The sequence below is a fragment of the Xenopus laevis genome, chromosome 8L (genome assembly GCF_017654675.1).
Source record: "Xenopus laevis strain J_2021 chromosome 8L, Xenopus_laevis_v10.1, whole genome shotgun sequence".
Classification (NCBI taxonomy): Eukaryota; Metazoa; Chordata; class Amphibia; order Anura; family Pipidae; genus Xenopus; species Xenopus laevis.
In genome coordinates, this window is record NC_054385.1 from 101,524,782 (window position 1) to 101,544,033 (window position 19,252).

Here is a 19,252-nt window from a genome sequence, read left to right on the forward strand (position 1 = left end):
CAATATAGAGTTTAACATAGAGATCCCATTTAGCGCTTTCCTTACATTCCAAGTATCTCTCTCTCTCATATTATATATAAAACAGAATTATGCCTCTTTATAGGTCCCTGGTAAGGCCTACAGTTTTGGACTCCAGTCCTTAAGAGGGATATAAATGAGCTGGAGAGAGTGCAGAGACTAAGTGCAACTAAATTGGTTAGAGGGATGGAAGACTTAAATTATGAGGGGAGACTGTCAAGGTTGGGGTTGTTTTCTCTGGAAAGGGGACATGATTACACTTTACAAGTACATTAGAGGACTTTATAGACAAATAGCAGGGGACCTTGTTACCCATAAAGAGGATCACTGTACCAGAGGCCTCCCCTGTAGACTCGAAGAAAAGAAATTTAATTTGAAGCAAAGTAGGGGGTTCTTTACAATGAGGTCATGGAATGCACTGCCGGGTGATGTTGTGATGGCTGATTCTGTTATTGCCTTGGATGATTTGTTGAACTGACATAATATCAAAGGCTATTGTGATACTAAACTCTATAGTTAGTATAGGTATGGCTATATAGAATTTAATTAAAATTAGGGAGGGGTGTGTGTATGGATGCTGAGTTTTCATTTGGAGGGGTTGAACTTAATGGCCTTTGTCTTTTTTCAACCTGATTTAACTATGTAACGATGTACTTAGGTGGGAAGCCTACTGGATACATGAACTGGATTGTGTGGCCCCCAGGGGCCTAAATGGCCAGCTGGTACTAAACTGTATCCTTACATAAAATGAAATATTATCACAGCCAAAATCAAACACATATTAACAATCTGACCAGTACAACCTAAACACTTTTATCCAAACTAGATATATATAGGTTTTTTTTAAAAAAAACTATCAGGTTTTAAAAAATCCCTTACTTTGTCAAATGGGTTATTTTCACTGAGAGAGGTCATACGGTGACTATAACATGCTAATTTCAGGGGCATGCATAGATTGTAGCACTGTCTTGATACTAGAATTATCGCAAGATTTCCCTATCTTGTCCCCCTGTTGGTGATGTTATTATGCAAATGAAGGACATACACTAACTTCCGGAAGGTGGCAGCACTACTGAACAGCAGCGAACAAAGAGGTTTGGCTGATTTGAAAATAGTTTAAAAGGGTTGCTAAGCAACCAAGGAATTTCAACTGAGCATGTGCAAGATTTCAGAGCTGTTGGCTGGGAAGATATAGGTAGGAGGAGCCAGTGAAATCCAAGATGACTGCCTCAGCTAGAACTGCAGTGGAGATAGGGGAGATCTTGCAGAAGGTATAGTGAGCTGATCATTTACATTAAACAAACAATTCTAACTGTTTTAAAAATCGGATTTCTTGAACTTTCACATAGTAAATGATTTTAGTTATGATTGGTGCCCTTTAACTCATCCTCATGTTGATGTTTTTGGTATATATTGGAATGATGTAACATTGTATAAAAAGGCTTAATAAGTAATTATTTTTCAACAGGATGAATTTGTTACTGTATCTTTCGTTTTGATATGTATCAACCAGATGGACTGAAAAGATACTTTTGAACTTTGCACTTACAAACTAGTGATGTGCTGGTACCACCCGACTTCCGGGTTCCTTTTATAGACCACAAATCTGCAGTGCTGGTTTCTCTTCTTGATCACATATCTAATAACGGTGCACCAAGAAAGGTAATAAAAGCCAGCACCAAGGGTCTTGCAAAAAACGACCAGGTGTCAGAGCAATGTTATTATAATACAAACTATGAGTAACCGTGCAACTTCTTGGCAAAAACATAGAAAAGCCATCAAACTGAACTTCTTCTTATATCATTTTGTGAATTTAAATGCAGCTTACCCTGTATCTTTGGAAAAGCCTTTGTTCTCCACATCTTTAACTTTGTCTTGTTTATCTTTCATTTTCTGTTCTTGTTCCTTCAACTTATCCTCTTTTCTTTTGCGAATCCTAAATTGGAACAACAGGGAATGTCATTTCATGTATATGGTGTAGAGATGTATATACTGGCCACTAAGTTAATTAGGTTAGTTAAATAAAAACAAAACAAATGTGCTACCACTATAGCTGTATAATAGTGTATCTCTCTCTCTATATAAATATACATCTCTGATAGTTGTGTTGATGCTAAACTATTAATACCCAAGCATTAACTTTTAATAGGCACACTTTTGCGAAGAACATTTTTAGGATGGTAGGCCCATAAGCACTGGCTGCAATGTGCTCTGGATTAGTGATATTTAGTCCCTCCATATTTCTGTTAATAAAATGAATCATTAAACAAAATGACACTGAATTTCTCTGTGTGATACTATTACGGTACAATGTAAGCCTGATAATAAAGTCATTGTCTGTTTGCAATTGGTAGAACTGATATTTTTAATGCTTTCTTAAAGTAAAACGAAACAAGTCCACGCCTTCCTGGAAGACTGATTTTCTACCAGCAATAGCGCATTTTTTTCTAACCTCGCAGCAGCCTCTTCTCGTTCTCTTCTATTCTGTTCAGCTTTCAGCTCTCTGAACTCCTGTTTTGCTTGTCGCAGCTCTTCCACATAGTCTTCAATGTAATCTCTAGTGGAGACTAATGTAAGCAGCTTTCCACATAGTGCATGAAGAATTTTCAGCTTCTCACCTAAGGAAACAGATTGTATTTGGGCCCATTCATTTTTGCTTCTAAAGTTCAAGGAAAAGGAACACTAACTTTACTTTGTTATAGTAAAAATAACAGACACATCCAACCACATCTTTGCAGTTTGAAAATGATATGAATTTGCATGGTATTCTAAATTGCTTTAGCTGCTTAGCCATAGTTTAATTAAGGCAGTGTGAATCTTTGCTTAAAGGGCTCCTTTCTTCGGAATACATGTTTGGGAGAAAAAAAAAAAGATTTTCAAAATGAACCAGTTAATAGGGCTACTCCAGCAAAATTCTGCACTGAAATCCATTTCTCAAAAGAGCAAACAGATTTTTTTATATTCAATTTTGAAATCTGACATGGGGCTAGACATTTTGTCAATTTCCCAGCTGCCCCTGGTCATGTGACTTGTGCCTGCACTTTAGGAGAGAAATGCTTTCTGGCAGGCTGCTGTTTTTCCTTCTCAATGTAACTGAATGTGTCTCAGTGGGACATGGGTTTTTACTATTGAGTGCTGTTCTTAGATCTACCAGGCAGCTGTTATCTTGTGTTAGGGAGCTGCTATCTGGTTACCTTCCCATTGTTCTTTTGTTTGGCTGCTGGGGGGGGGGAAGGGAGGGGGTGATATCACTCCAACTTGCAGTTTCTTTAAAAGAGCTCATGGTAATGTACATTAATTTGCACTTACTTGCTTATAAAGTACTAACATATAATATGCTATTGGAAGCCTTGTGCACTCCTTCTACATGAATAAGCTTAAGCAAATGTAGTAAGCTCAAACTCAAAACTGTACCCCAATGTCTGCACACCATACAAATTCAAGGGGGTATACTTATCAAAGAGTTATGGTAGAGATTGCCACAGTCTGCTAGAGTCAAATACTCTCCCCATTCATTTCTATGGGAGTTTGAAAGGCGCCTTTATCAAAGGATGAACTTTCACTTTCATCCTTTGATAAATACGCCTTTGAAAATCCCAGAGAAATGAATGGAGAAAGGCGGTATTTCATGCTAGTGGACTGTGGCAAAAGCTAACTTCACCCTTGGATAAATATACCCCAGGGCTTTTCTGTGGTGCACTAAACATACAATTTTTTTTTTTTTAATTAGATTAATTAGAAAAAAATTTACGGTGTCATTTTATTCCATTTCACAGCCCTTTCTCTGTAATGTTCAATTCCTCAGCTTGTCTTATGTATATTTTAAAGGGGGTGTTCACCTTTGCGTTATCTTTTAGGATGATGTAGGGAGTGATATTCTGAGACAATTTACAATTCGTTTTCATTTCTTACTACTTTTTGAGTTATTTGGCTTTTTATTCAGCAGCTCTCCAGATTGCAATTTCAACAGTTTGGTTGCTAGGGTACAAATTACCCCAGTAACTATGCCCTGCTTTGATAATAATAAGAAACTGGAATATGATCAGGAGAAGTCTGAATAGAAAGCAGAGTAATAACATGCAGCAATAACAATACATTTGTAGCCTTACAAAGCATTCATTTTTAGATGGTGTCAGTCACCCTCACTTGAAAGCTGGAAAGAGTCAGAAGAAAAAGGCAAATAATTCTAAAACTATCAAAACAATAATGAAGACCAGTTGAAAAGTTGCTTAGAATTAGTCATTCTATGACATACGAAAAGTTAAGTTAAAAATGAATCATCCCTTTTAGTAAATAGATTTCAGGTGATTTGTGTACGGACCATCTGCACATAACGGTCTAAGCAAAACCATTTGCACCTAAACATAAAAAGTTGCACCAAACTAATTTCTAATTAGACTTGTGTTAGTAGTCTCACCAGGTTGCAGGGTATAAACAGATATGGTGGAAAGCTTCTTCAGGATGGCAGGATTGCTGAGACGTAGTTCCACACAAGCATCATCTGTAGCATCAAACCCGCCTTGCTTTTGGTATCGATACTTAGCATTGGCAAAAGTTGCATCAGCACCAGATGCTAAAATGTGTAACCGCAGGATCTCTGACAGCGTGCAGCTGTCCAAATCTAGTTTTTTTAGATGACAACCTGCAGCAGGGAATTACCAAACAACACATTTAACTTCAGGATGATTATTTTTCTATAAAATACATATAAAAAGATTTTGAAAAACAAATGTATGAAGGAGAATAATTGGATTTTTGTACTTACCGTTAAATCCATTTCTCTTGTACTACATTGGGGGACACAGGCACCATGGGGATAAGGATCCTGTTGCTGGAGGATGGACACTAAACAGTTAACGAAGCTCCTCCTCCGGCACTGGGCTTTATCCCCTGCCTACTTCCTGCAACCTTCAGTTTTCTGGCCGAAGAAGGAAGGACCACCCGGAGAAGTCAACTTGCAAACAGAGGAGAAACCTCGCCCCCTTAAACTTGAACTATAACTACAAAATGAATACAGGGAGGGAAGGCCTGTGTCCCCCAATGTAGTACAAGAGAAATGGATTTAACGGTAAGTACAAAAATCCAATTTTCTCTTGACTAGATTGGGGGACACAGGCACCATGGGGACGTCCCAAAGCTACCCATGAGGGCGGGACTTATCATCCCCAGGGCTCAGGAAACAACAGCCTGAAGTACCCTTCTCCCAAAGCCTGCTTCTGCTGAAGCGAAGGAATGTATCTTATAGAATTTGGAGAAGGTGTGAATGGAGGACCACACTGCTGCCCTGCAAACCTGTTCAGCGGAAGCTTGGTGGCGAACCGCCCAAGAAGTGCTGAGGGATCTGGTGGAGTGAGCCCGGATTCCGGCAGGCGGAGTTCTACTCTTAGCTGCGTAGGCTCTGATGATGGCTGTTCTGATCCATCTCGAGATAGTAGCCTTAGAAGGGCGGAGGCCTTTTCGAGGACCCTCTGGAATGACAAACAGACTATCCACTCTCCTGATACTCTTAGTCGCGGAGATGTAAACCCTCAAGGTGCGCACCAAATCAAGGGTGTGAAGCTTCTTCTCAATTGCCGACTTAGGATGTGGACAAAAGGACGGCACTACCATATCCTGATTAATATGAAAGTCCGACACCACCTTGGGAAGGAACTCTGGAGTTGGTCGTAGCACCACCTTATCTTCATGGAATACAGTGAAGGGAGGCTTGCATGATAAGGCTGCCAGTTCCGACACCCGTCTGGCCGAGGTGATTGCTAGCAGGAACACCGTCTTTATGGTTAAGGTAGATAGAGGGACCTCCCGGAGAGGTTCAAATGGAGGATCTTGCAGAGCAGATAGCACCAAATTGAGATCCCACGGAGAGACAGGATGCCGATATGGAGGGGCCTGTCGAAGGGCGCCTTGAAGGAAAGTCTTAATGTTAGGTCGCAATGCCAACTGATGTTGGAACAAGATGGATAGGGCCGAAACCTGAACCTTCAGAGAACTAAGAGCCAGGCCCTTATTCAAGCCTTCTTGTAGAAACCGCAATATGTTTCCCTCATGCAGGACCTGTGGGTTCTCAGAGTTGTTCTCGCACCAAGCAATGAAGGTTTTCCACACCCTGTGATAGATGCGAGCAGACACCGGCTTTCTGGCCTTCATTAATGTAGGGATGGCCTCCTTGGGAACCCCAGAGTTTGAGAGGATGAGGGCTTCAAGAGCCACGCCGTTAAATCCAGCCGTGGAGAATTCGGGTGGAACAGCGGTCCTTGTGACAACAGGTCTTCTCTGACTGGGAGTCGGAAGGGAGCCTCTGCTGCTAGCAACATGAGCTCTGCGAACCAGGGTCTTCGGGGCCAGAAGGGAGCTACCAGGATCGCTTCTACTGCTTGTTCCCTTATCCGTCTGATGACCCTCGGAAGTAGGGCCAGGGGAGGAAACACGTACACCCTTCGAAATGGCCAAGGAGCCACGAGCGCGTCTACAGCTATTGCGAACGGGTCCTTGCTTCTTGCCATGTATACTGGCAGCTTGTTGTTGTAGCGAGAGGCCATCAGGTCCACCTCTGGCGGACCCCATCGTGCCACGATCTCCTGAAACACATCGGGATGAAGGCTCCACTCTCCTTGGTCCACGGTCTCTCGACTGAGGAAGTCTGCTGCCCAGTTGTCCACTCCTGGGATGTGTACCGCCGATATGGCTGGTACGTTGTTTTCTGCCCACAGAAGAATCTCTCGAGCCTCTGCTAGGGCAGCCTGGCTTCTTGTGCCTCCCTGATGATTGATGTAGGCTACTGCCGTCATGTTGTCTGATTGTACACGAATCGGCCGACCCTTCAGGCGGTTTGTCCAATGGGATAGGGAATGCCGTATGGCCCTGAGTTCTAAGATGTTGATGGGAAGGGAGCTTTCCTCTGTGCTCCACCTGCCCTGAACAGTGAAGCTGTCTAGGACCCCTCCCCAGCCCTGGAGACTGGCATCTGTCGTGACTACAGTCCACGAGTGGTTGGGGAAGAGCTTCCCGGACTGTAGTGTCAGAGGTCGAAGCCACCATGACATGGAATCTCGAACTGGTCCTGTCACCAGTATTCTGCGGTCCAGGTTCCCGTGAACTCTCTTCTGGTGCTGTAGTATTAATCTCTGCAGCGATCTTGTGTGGAGTTGAGCATAAGGCACTGCTGGAAAAGAGGCTACCATCGTTCCCAGGGCTCTCATGGCAATCCGTAACGGTATGGACGTGTTTCTCTGAATGGCTAATAGCCGAGTGCGGAAGGAAGCTATCTTGTCTGGGGGAAGGAAGGCCCTTCCCCTGGATGTATCCAAGATTAGACCAAGGTATTCCGTCCTTTGTGAGGGTGTGAAGACTGACTTCTGATGGTTGATGAGCCAACCCAGCTTGGATAGAGTTGTCATCACCCTGTGAAGGTGGATAGAGGTTTGGGACAGAGACGGGGTCTTGATGAGAAGATCGTCTAAGTATGGAATGACCCCCACCCCCTGGAGTCGCAGTTCTGTCAGGGCTGCCGCCATCACCTTTGTGAAGACTCGTGGAGCGGAGGAGAGTCCGAAGGGGAGAGCCACAAATTGCCAATGTTCTCCTGCGGCAAAGAAACGCAGGAATCTGTAATGGTTGGGGTGAATTGGTATGTGTAGGTAGGCGTCCTTGATGTCGAGAACCGCCATGAACTCCCCTTTGTCTAAGGACAGAAGAACTGATTGCACCGACTCCATCTTGAAATGTTGTTTGCGGACGTATCTGTTCACCCTCTTGAGGTCCAGAACCGGACGATAAGAACCGTCTTTTTTGGGTACAATGAAAAGGTTGGAATAGAAGCCTCGACATCTGTCGCGGGGAGGAACGTGTTGTATGACCCCCGAGGTTGCAAGGTCGTGAACGACAGACCGATATGCAGAGCGCTTGGGTTCCCTTGGTGGCAGGCGGGACACGAAGAACCGTGGTGGGGGAATCTGACAAAAGTCTATGAGGTAACCCTGGGCTACAATCTTCCGCACCCAGGGATCCTGTATCTGCTGTTCCCACACCTCCCGAAAGTGTCTTAGGCGGCCGCCTAAGAGAATGCCCTCGGGGGTGGGCACCCCCTCATGCGGAGGAAGACTTGTCTTGAGAGGGCTTGTTGGCATGTCGAGTTGCAGACCAGCTGGAGCTTGGCTTGGACTGAAACCTGGAACGACCCGCCGACTGATGTTTATCTGTCTGTGACCTCTGTCTCTGCCCCTGTCCCTGACGAAAGGGCCGGAGAAATGGCCTCCTCTTGAAAGTGGGACGCTTGGGTCGGTTCTGTGGAAGAAGGGTGCTCTTACCCCCAGTAGCCTGGGATATTATTTTATCAAGCTCTGCCCCGAAAAGCTGTTTTCCACCGAAGGGCAGACTGACTAGCGATCTCTTTGACGTTATATCTGCTGACCATGTCTTCAGCCATAGAAAACGCCTAGCTGCAATGGACTGAGCTGAGGCTCTAGCAATTAGTTTAGCGGCATCTAGTGCTGCCTCACAGATGTAGGCATTTGCGTCAGCGATCTGGGAAAGTATCTGATCAGTAGATGGGTCCTCCGAGCCAATGAGCTGTGCTACCTGCTCGACCCAGACTTCCATTGCTCGTGACACCCATGCGGTTGCGAAGATGGGTTGTAGGGCCGCACCTGCTGCTGAGAAGATGGCTTTGCAGAAACCTTCTAGACGTCTATCAATGGGGTCCTTAAAGGATGCTGCATCCGCCACAGGTATGGTTGTGGTCTTGGACAGCCGGGACACAGGAGGGTCTACAGTAGGAGGGGAGGACCAGAGGTCAATACACTCCTGTGGAAAAGGGTAAGACTGAGTGAAACGCCGGGAGAGTTGAACCTTACGATCTGGCGTCTTCCATTGTGCTTTGATAATGTCTTCTAGCTGTTCATAGGCTGGAAAGACTGTGGACGACTTCTTCTGTCTTTTGAAGATATTTTTGCTTGGTTCAGCATTAGTCACAGAGTCCTCAATATTTAAAGTCTGAAGAACAGACTGGATAAGGTTTTCTACCTCCTTATGGGAACGAGGGGAATCCTGTTCCTGATCAGATTCGTCCCCTGAAAGAATCTGGCCCTCTTCTCCTGAAAATTCTTCCTGCTCCACAGGGGAGTCCGGTGGGGAAGGAAGCTGTCGCTTGGAAGTGGCAGCCTGGGCCTGCGCTCCTATCTTGGGTGGTTGCCCAGATAGGTGTTCTAGTACCTTGTCTAAGGTCTCCGGTATCCTGGCGAGGTTCTGAAGTCCTGCCAGCGATAAGGTTAGCGCTCGCACCAGCTCAGAATCCGAGCTACCCTGGCTAGCCGAAGCTGCCGCTGAGCCGGATGGTAGGGTGGCATTAGGTTGGGTAATGGTAGGGCTAGAACCCTCTTGGCAAGATACACACAACGATTCAGCAGAAGCGCCTGAAAATTTGGCCTTACACCCAGTGCATGCAAAAAAGGAAACAGCCTGCTTGTGCCTAAGAGTGGATCTAGTGTCCACTTTGTCAGCCATGTTTAATGAGTAGTCCCTGACTAATATGACCCTAGAAGTAGGCAGGGAATAAAGGGACCTTTTCTAGCAGCAGTGACGATATCTGCAGAAAAAAGAGAGAAAAAGAGATAAGCTTCTCACTAACTGAGAGTTAAGGAAGCATTGTAAGTAAAACTTACAGTTTGAAGCAGCCGCAGTCTCTCACACAGAGACAGTATGAACGCTCCGGATCGAGTGGCGCGTGTAACAGGCGCGCAAGATGGCCGCCGATGACGTCGGAGGAAACCGGAAGAGGCTGCCGCATGTGTAGCCCACAAGAAAAATGGCGGACGCGCGCCTCCTCCTAAGGACGCGCAAGGCGCGCAAGATGGCCGCCGATGAACCGCATGAAGGACACGGCCCTCAGTAACGTGGCGGCCGTACCGGAAGAGCCGGATGGCGGCCGCGTTGTATGGCGGCCTCGCCGCATGGCGGCCGCGCCACATGGCGGCCGCGTCAGAGCGCGCATCCTAAGGACTGGGCCGAGCTCTACTCTACTCTAGGAAGGCCCGCCGTACAAGGTGAAAAAAAAGCCCTTAGGGATTACATAAGGGGGAAAAAGGGGAAGAGCAAGGCTACTTACCCCTCCACGCCAGCCGAATAGTGCCCAATGCTGGTGCCTTGACCCTGAAAACGACCACTAGGGCGGCCTCCGTAGAGCGGGATCCAGTAGTCACAGGGTAATGAGGGGAGCCTCAGCCTGCAGACCTCCGTGGAGCGGGAAGGCTCTAAGGGGCACAAAATAATAAAATCAACCTCTAAAAACAGGGTGATGTCGGCTGGGGGGGTTCTGGAAAAGGTAACTCTGACCCCCATAGCTGGCATGGTACATGAATGCCTCTATACCACTGCTCCCTGCCAAAGTATCCGTCCTCCTTCTGAGGACACTAAAGAAAAACTGAAGGTTGCAGGAAGTAGGCAGGGGATAAAGCCCAGTGCCGGAGGAGGAGCTTCGTTAACTGTTTAGTGTCCATCCTCCAGCAACAGGATCCTTATCCCCATGGTGCCTGTGTCCCCCAATCTAGTCAAGAGAAACTATATTTAAATGTTAAAATTATCTGCATAAAAACACATACTAAAAAGAAGTGCTGGCATCAAGCATACATCACAATTAATCAAACTTATCTGTAGAACAATAACATTCCTTATGGGGAAACTGGATAAAGAGTCCCTAATAAAATAAGGGAGAGGTAGGGGTTTTATATGCTACAATTTCCCTTTCTCAGCCAATCAAAACGCAATGAATATAATTCATAAAATAACGATTTCAAAAAGGAACCTACCTTGGTGCAGTTGAGGCCACGCTGCTGCTAAAGTGGCCACAGCTGTTAGAGCACATGTTGTTGGATCAGCATCTTCATCCAAAGCCTCTGATAAATCTGGAAATGATAACATCAACGGTTTGTCTCAAATGTTAATAAACACCCCCCTAATGTTCAAGTGTATACGGTAAGTCAATCTATTTTGACTGCCTCTGGCACAGACAAAATATACAGTCATTTTTTTTTGGGCTGAGCAAAACCTCTGACCTTTGGGTTCAGTCTCTGCTATTTGTTCTTTTTCTACTTCCTCTTCTTCTTCAGCCATGGCCTGAAAGATGGCACTCATGAAGAAAAAGAGAAGTTCACAAAGCGGACCTTCAGGGTCACTGCCCACCAAAGCTTCTTCTAGCATTTCTGCGAAAACAGGAACATTTAATAGTTGTGACTTTGACCATAAAAAAATGAAATATAAGCATTGCTACAACAGCAGCTGCAACTTGACCGGTACCTCATTTCAGCTAAATAGATTACATATATTTTTTTTTAAATACTGATACGCATACATACACACACAAACAGCTGTTAACATTCTGGTTAAGATTTCATGACATGCAGGCCATTCCAAAACGCCAATAGGTCAGGAGAGTCAGATGCCATGAATGTATTATTACTTACCAAATGTCATTCCTTCCGGAAACTCGTCCTTAAGATCAAACAGGTCTCCAAATGCATGTAGAAACTCTAACACCATGATAGCATCTCCAAAACATTCTGGAGGAAGCCTTGTTTTCACTGGAATGGGTTCAGGAAGCTCCTGAGATACAATAAATTTTAAGGGATTTAAGGTTAGATGCATTTTTTCAGAAAAATGCTGCGTTCAGTTTTGGGAAACTAGTGAACGGAGAATAATGATTCATGCTTTTGCCACATATGGTACCTCTTTTAAATTAGAGGTCAGTCAGAAACAAGGTTACTGAACAGGCTGGATAATATAAGTGCATATAGCTTACGATATTGTGTGTGGATGCAGAAGACATTAAATTAACTACTATATGTTATTAAAGAAGCATTCTCAACAGCTGGCTGTATGTATAAGAAGTGACAGAATATATCTAGGATAATTATCTAAAAACTTCAATGACTGATACCTTAAGGTCTTCACACTCCATATCATCCCGAGGCTTACTCCAAAGCTTGAGACGTTCTGCATATTTCTTCTTTTCCTCACGAAGTTTCTCCCTTTCCTAATGAAATGTAATTCAGGTGTAGTTGTTACACTTGTGCAAAACATTGTTTTGAACGGTTTAACTTTAAAGAAATTTGGCCAGCAGTTGGGTTGTCCCTGCTATTTAAAAAAACGCTAATATATACCCACTACATCTGAAATGTGCTTTATTGTTGCTTAACCTGGGCTCAGCTGAGGCTTCTATGCAACAACTCACAGCATATCTACTCAAAAACTCAAGTGTGAGTCATATTTTTCATCCTTTAAATGTATTTAAGAACCATAAGACTAGCTGAATGCATAAAAGTGAGTAATAGTTTACGAAAGTAGATACAGTTTAAGAGTTTATTACCTTCTCTTTTTCCAATTTCATCCTCTCTTTCTCTTCTTTTTTCTTTAACTTTTCTACCTCTACTATTTTTTTCAGCTCTTCCTTTTGCCTTTCCTTGATATATTTCTCTTGTATGCGTGACCTTGTCTCCTCTGCACGTTCTCTTCTCATCCTTGCCTTTTCCATTTCTAATAAAATATTCATAGAAGGCAAAGATGCTGTTTCAGCAGATATTCAGGTCTACTATCAATACTCTTGTATTAACAGAGCATTAACACATTCCACTGCATACAACCTCATGGTTATGTCAGACAAGGTGTGTTCTCCACTAGTAAAGAAATGGCCAATCTCACCTGCACCTCACCCATGTAGGTAGAGACAGGAAATAATTAAATATGTCACGGTGCTCTTTGCAGATTTAACAAAAAAAAAAATGCATACACACAAAAATCCAATCCAAAAATCCAGTGTGTGTGTGTGTGTGTGCGCATTGATCAGCAGATATCATTCGACCCCAAGACATAATGTAATGAGGGCCTTTAAATGGAATTGGGAAGGCACTGTGAAAATGTATTAAATACATAATGTATGCATTATTTAATCTGTAATGACATACAGCTAACAGTCATTAAGACAGACAAGTGTGGAAGCTATTGTGTTCATTGTGAGATATAGTCAAAGCATTAAGAAATCTTGTTACTTATAAAATTGTGCATGTTAGTGTGCAAGAAAAACAAATACACAGCCAGAATACAGAAGGTGTAGTTAGTAGGGATTGCCTTACCCATAGCTTTCAGCTCCTTTTTCTGTTTCAAGATTCTCTCTCGCTCTTTAGCAGCTTGAACTTGTTTTTGTTTGTTTGCTAATCCATTGCCCTTAAAATATTAATATGAAAAAGTTATTGATATGGCTAAATAAAAATAATCATGTACAGTCATAATACTAGACAGACACTTGGGAGTGATTTTATGAAAGTAGTTATATACCAAAAGTATCATTTTCACCGAATGTTGTTATTTTACTAGGTTGATTCCAGCTGATTAAGGCATATCCACAAAATGTATGGATATTTTAATTGTGGGGTTCTTGTTTTATTCAAAGAAGAGCTGTTTAATAAACAAGGTATCATCTATAAGAAGGCCCTGGATGATGTGCCTTTGCTCAAAATGCATACATCCATCAAGACACGTATGGAGCCTTTAAACTCTGAATGCCAGCAGCAGATCAGTTACAACATAAAAAAGTTTAAAATGATATATGTAATAGAAGTAAATTTAGAGCAACTGGGCTTGCCGAGTAATCGTGGAAGACATTTCACTACTCATCTTCTTCGGTTCAACAGACTGGTACAAGTTTAAAAAGAGTTCTTGCTACTACTTTTGTATAACACCTACAAATAACCCACAAGTGTGTAAATATTAAAAAATATTTTTTTTTTACACACTCCCCTTTTTAGCTGGGTGGCTAAAGTTCTTCTGTGTCTTTACAGAATATTCACAGACACCGGTAGGACTGTAAAGCAATCATCGAACCGCACATCTTCCAGCTAGCCGTATGCTTTTTCTGGGAAGTGCAAGCAATGATAACAGCAACTTATAGCCATGGAAGAGAGATCCAACTGAGTGGGAAGCCTGGAAGGTAGTCCACTTATTTAGTTAAACAAGATCATCCCCTGGTGTCCACACTAGCACTGTACTAGGACAGAACTATTTGATACCTGTAATCATGTAATAATAAGTGGAACAATAGTAACAATCCATCTTACCCGACTTAAGTGCTTGTTTGGAAGTGGTTTTCCACTTGTTTTTTTGTTTGGGGGTGAGAGCTGAAAATCCGGAGGCTCCTCAGGGAAATAACTCAGAAAGTTTTTCACTGAAATTTGGTACTTTGTGACTGAACTTGCCTGCATAAAAAAAATTAAAAATACAGTTTAAAATTGTAAAACCCCTTTGTTTCATACTTTCTTTATCTGCATCCATTTATGCGAGATTCCAGACAAGGGGTCCCTGACAATTGTTCCATAAAATGCCTCTGCTTCAGAAGACGGATTTTGTTTAATACAGTAAAATATAAATGAACATTAAAATCATCTTTACCTTAGTCTTTATCATTCTTTCATGTGCTTCACAGTGCAGCTTCAAAAAAAGTTTCAGTCTGTCTTGAGAAAATAGCGATGGTTTTCGACTAGAAATAAAAAAAACCCACATTTAATGTAATCGTGAGCAAGAGGATACAACTTATTCTTGGCAGAAAATGGATATCGGTTTCTGGTTTTATTCATTTTAAAGAGGCTTCATCAGACTATTGTTTCCATGTTCCCATCTCTGATACCTACTTCTCAGTTATCTAAAAAATACACTGTTAGATTCTGCCACTTGAGTCTTCCCCAGAATTCAAAGTTCAGGAGAGATTTATAAAACGTTGAAAACACTTTCTCACCAAATCTCATTCAAGAAAAGAGTGTTTCTCAACTTTTTTTCCATTGTTGGTTATTATTAATCTACTTCTTGGCTTTTCTACAGTGTGTAAATGTCAAAAAAGAGAAATCTTTTTGGGCATTGTGCAAGCTTCCCATTGATTTTAAAGATAGAGCAATTAGAAAATTCCCAATAATTCAATAATTCTAAAATTAAATAAAGTGACAGGGATATCCATTCAAACAATAACACGCGAATTTATTTAAATAGATCGGGAAAGGTTTGAGCTTTCAAAATGTTTTTCATTGCAAAAAAAAAAAAAAGTTGAGAATGTAAGAAGAAAAAAAGATATTTGTTGCAGATACAAAAATACAAGTTTCATATTGATAATTGGTTTAAAATATCTGCATTCTGCCCTAATAGTTCCTTGGGCTTTCATTTCCCGTAAACAAGTCAAGTCTAGTCTTTGTCTGGTATTCCTCACACGTTGCACCACTCCATCTACCTCTCCCCTAGTATGGTGTGGTCACCCATCTTTGAGAGAACTAGACAATATATATATATATATATATATATATATATATATATATATATATATATATATATATATATATATATATATATATATATATATATATATATATATATATATATATATATATATATATATATATATATATATATATATATATATATATATATATATATATATATGCTCATACGAACCTGAGTTGGCATCCTTTGACAGTAACAGATTCATACAGCTCCTTTTGAATTGGCTTAACTTTATATTTTAATAAGGAGGGATCAGTCGTCTCCTTTTTCTTCCTAAAGAGCAAGCCAGAGAAAGACATACAATAATGTAATAGTTTAACAGGTGGAAGAACACAAGATATATTATGTATGTATACATGCTCACTTTCACCAGCCTTTGAGATTTTTACGATTACCTCAAGACCATTGCTTTTGCCACTAAAACTAAAGATTTGTTTACTCCTCACACAGGTGAGCACACTTAAAGGAAAACTAAATCTTAACTTAAAGGGGTTGTTCACCTTCCAAACACTTTTTTCAGTTCAGTTGTTGTCAGATTGTTCCCCAGAAATAAAGACTTTTTTTCAATAACTTTCAATAATTTTTTTTTTTACTGTTTTTCCCAAAATCTAAGTTTAAAGATGAATTTTCATGTCTCTGGCGTTTGTCTGGCAGCTCAGTGATCCAGGTGCAGACTCTAAACTGTTACAATTTGCTACATTTAAGGTGGCCATACACAGGCATACTTTTATCGCTCTGCGATGAACGATCGTCTCGTTAAACAATCGTCTGACGATTATTTTACCATACAATATGCCATCCACAGAGAACGATCATATGAACAGATATAACCGTTGTTCAACAAACGAGGAGTGGTTCTAGCATTGTGTCACTGTCTGTAGTATATAGTCCGTTTCTCCTTCCCTGCTCCATGCAGACATATGGATTTATGTCTTGCTATGGCATAATAAATTTCTTTCACATATGAGGTGATAGGGTGATATTCCTGCAGTCAGCACCAATTTATTTCTTTACATAGTGCATATGGTTGCAAATGAATTTTTGAGCAAAGAACATTGAGGTCCTTCCAAATATGTTCGTTGTTCCATATATGTTCGTTGGCTTGTGCTACAATCCTGACATGCGCATAGACTGATTTTATCCCTGAACTACTAAAATTTTTAAACTCATCCGATCAATTTTGCAAACGATAATGTTGAGACGATCGCTCGTCTGACGATCGATCATACACCATAACTATCTGATAACTTACCAATATTATCAGAAAGTTCTGAAATCGGTCGTTTGGAAGTAAAAAATCTGCCCGAGTATGGCCACATTTAGTGGATACATTTCTCAGCAGCATCTCTGGAGTATAAGTAACTATTGTATCAATTCTAACAGCTGCCGGTAATGAAACCCAGAGATTCTGCTAGGCAGGGACAAAGATAAGAATTGTATCAACTAAATGTATCCATTCAGAACAGTTTACAGGGTCAGCGAGTTCCCCTCCCAGAGCAGCTCTAGAAGGTGAAAAATTACACTTTACACTTCAATATTAGAAAAACTGTGACACATAGAAAAATAGAAAGTAATTGGAAAAAAATCGTTATTTCTGGTGATCTATCTGAAACTAACTAGTTGTTTGAAGGTGAACCACCCCTTTAATAAGTAGGCTAGAAATGTTGCACATTATCTTTTGGGTTTCTGTAAAAGCCCAAGGAAAGCACAGCCCTTTAGCAGTAATGATTTGTGACTCTAGTAGTTTCCCATCTTCTTTTCTGCTGATTTACTGCACATACTCTGTGCTAATGTCACTTACTGAGCTTAGGGACTGACTCAAAATATACAGTACACATAAAATACAAATGTCGTAATAAAAGGCTGTTTAGTAATTAATACAGATAACTTCTACATAGCAGCACAGAAACCAGTGCAACTAGTATCAGAATTTAATAATCAGATATGTAGCATCAGTTTATATTACAGACAAACTTCATATTCTGCTTGATAATTTATGACAACCCTTAAGTTTAGCTTCCTAATAGCTGCTCAGAGCCTACTGAGCATGTGAGTGTCACAGACACTTCCAAGATGGTGACCGCCTGTGACAGGTTTAAAATCCTTGATCATTGCTGCTATTGAGAAGCTGAATGCAATTTTTAGGGTTTAGTGCTCCTTTAAAGAGATACCGACACCAGAAATTAAACTTTTTAATATAAGGCTGATTAATAAGTAATACAGATAATTACTACATGGCAGCACAGAAACCAGTGCAACTAGCATCAGAATTTAATAATCAGCCCTGTAGCATCAGCTTATATTACAGGCCGACCTCAGTTTTTGCTTGATAATTTGCAACAACCCCTAAGCTTAACTTCGCAACAGTTGCTCAGAGCCCACTGAGCATGTGAGTGTCGCAGACACTTTCCAAGATGGTGACGCCCTGTGACAAGTTTGTAGTCCTGGATCATTGCTGCTATTGACAAGCTGAAACTTTAGGCTGGTGGAATAAGTTCATTATATAAAATGTGGCATTTTAAGCCAGATTCATTTTTAGGGTTTAGTTCTCTTGAGAATTTGTTTTTAACAAATGTGTTTGTTTTAATTCTTTGTCAAAGGAATATGATCTACATTGAACACCCCGAGTGTCGGTGCCGACTGGTGCCTAAAAGTAAGTGTCTGTATGTTACGTTGGTACCATAGGATGCCTCAGGCATGCATAGATCAATTGACTTATGTTTTCAAAACTATATATTGGCCTTACACGATTCATTAAATGGAGTTATTGTATCTTCTCACAACTGAACTCTCACTATGTTCTTTCACTTGACAATTTGTTATCTATTTGATTTTAAAGACTTAACTATGGACACCTTGCCACTAGAACCTACTGTTACACTTTTGGACTTTATGGCTATGGACTTTTGCTAATGAAAAGGACTCTGTGGACTTTGATCTGTGTGAGAGGTAATCTAGCATTGTTTTTATTATTTAAGTTTGCTGCACGTGTTACACCATTAGGCTTGACAAAGAGCCCCGTGTAGGCCCGAAACACTGGCACTTGCTTAGGGCTTATAAACAACCGTCACCGATTCAACTGCATCAGCTGTGCCATTGGTATTTTGTTTGGATACATTTTTGGGGCCTTTGGCAGCTTTGGGCCTTACAACTGACACCAAACTGGTGTTGAACACTGGTAAAAGCACTCCAATTTGGGATTAGTTCTCCTTTAATGTTTTTTTATTTTTTACATGTAGAAGCCAGATAAAGACAGATAAATTCCTCTTACCTAGTCTGGGGTGTTTCTTTAGGCTGTTCCTCATCACTATCACTGATAACAATGGTATCATCATTACGAATGTGCCCATTAGCCACTCCATTTTGCTGAGGAGGGAGTTTAACTTCTAAGATGTTGCACTCCAACCTGAAAAACAAAGGCTGAATGAAACTACACAGGATCCTTTTCACAACATGTCTGTGCATGCCAAATGTTTTCTGAAAGAATGGTTTTTAACATTCAGACAATGGCTTGCTCAGCCTTTATTTTCTCATCATGTGTAACAGAGAAATGTAAGTGTGTAAAAGCCTTAACTGGCATTTAGTTACAAAGGTAGACTTTACAGCAAATCCTAAACCCCTTTTGTACTCACAGGAATAAAACTAAGATTTTTTTTTACTGATAAAATTGCAGAATTTCCAGCTTGTCTAAAGAGACTAATGGAAATATTCAGCTATTATTACCCAGATTCGGGAGTCAGAATATTCTTGATCTTCATAGATTTATTATTTAAAATATTATTTGAGTAAGCGTGAAATAAACATGATTGTATTCTATATCAGGAAAATTAAAATTACTGTATTCTATATCAGAGATCTGAAGAATACAATTTTGAAAGGGTCACTAAAGGCTGCAGATGTGGCCTTTCCGGACTAAACTGGAAGC

The 19,252-nt window shown here is 41.2% G+C and overlaps 1 protein-coding gene across 3 annotated transcripts in view; it reads right to left on the reverse strand.

Annotated features, from left to right (window-relative positions):
* Positions 1 to 19,252, reverse strand: part of baz1a.L (bromodomain adjacent to zinc finger domain 1A L homeolog) — a 49,090-nt gene that overhangs the window by 14,755 nt on the left and 15,083 nt on the right. For 2 of the 3 annotated variants that reach the window (XM_018231151.2, XM_018231150.2), the window contains exons 4-16: positions 18,599 to 18,733; positions 15,499 to 15,600; positions 14,452 to 14,539; positions 14,121 to 14,258; positions 13,140 to 13,230; positions 12,377 to 12,543; positions 11,948 to 12,043; positions 11,475 to 11,613; positions 11,067 to 11,213; positions 10,821 to 10,916; positions 4,436 to 4,660; positions 2,471 to 2,636; positions 1,847 to 1,954 (exon numbers count right to left, since the gene is read on the reverse strand). In XM_018231151.2, the coding sequence (XP_018086640.1) occupies positions 1,847 to 1,954; positions 2,471 to 2,636; positions 4,436 to 4,660; positions 10,821 to 10,916; positions 11,067 to 11,213; positions 11,475 to 11,613; positions 11,948 to 12,043; positions 12,377 to 12,543; positions 13,140 to 13,230; positions 14,121 to 14,258; positions 14,452 to 14,539; positions 15,499 to 15,600; positions 18,599 to 18,733 (1,698 nt within the window). The remainder of the gene's footprint in view (positions 1 to 1,846; positions 1,955 to 2,470; positions 2,637 to 4,435; positions 4,661 to 10,820; positions 10,917 to 11,066; positions 11,214 to 11,474; positions 11,614 to 11,947; positions 12,044 to 12,376; positions 12,544 to 13,139; positions 13,231 to 14,120; positions 14,259 to 14,451; positions 14,540 to 15,498; positions 15,601 to 18,598; positions 18,734 to 19,252) is intronic. The other variant, XM_041573322.1, reaches the window with a different exon arrangement.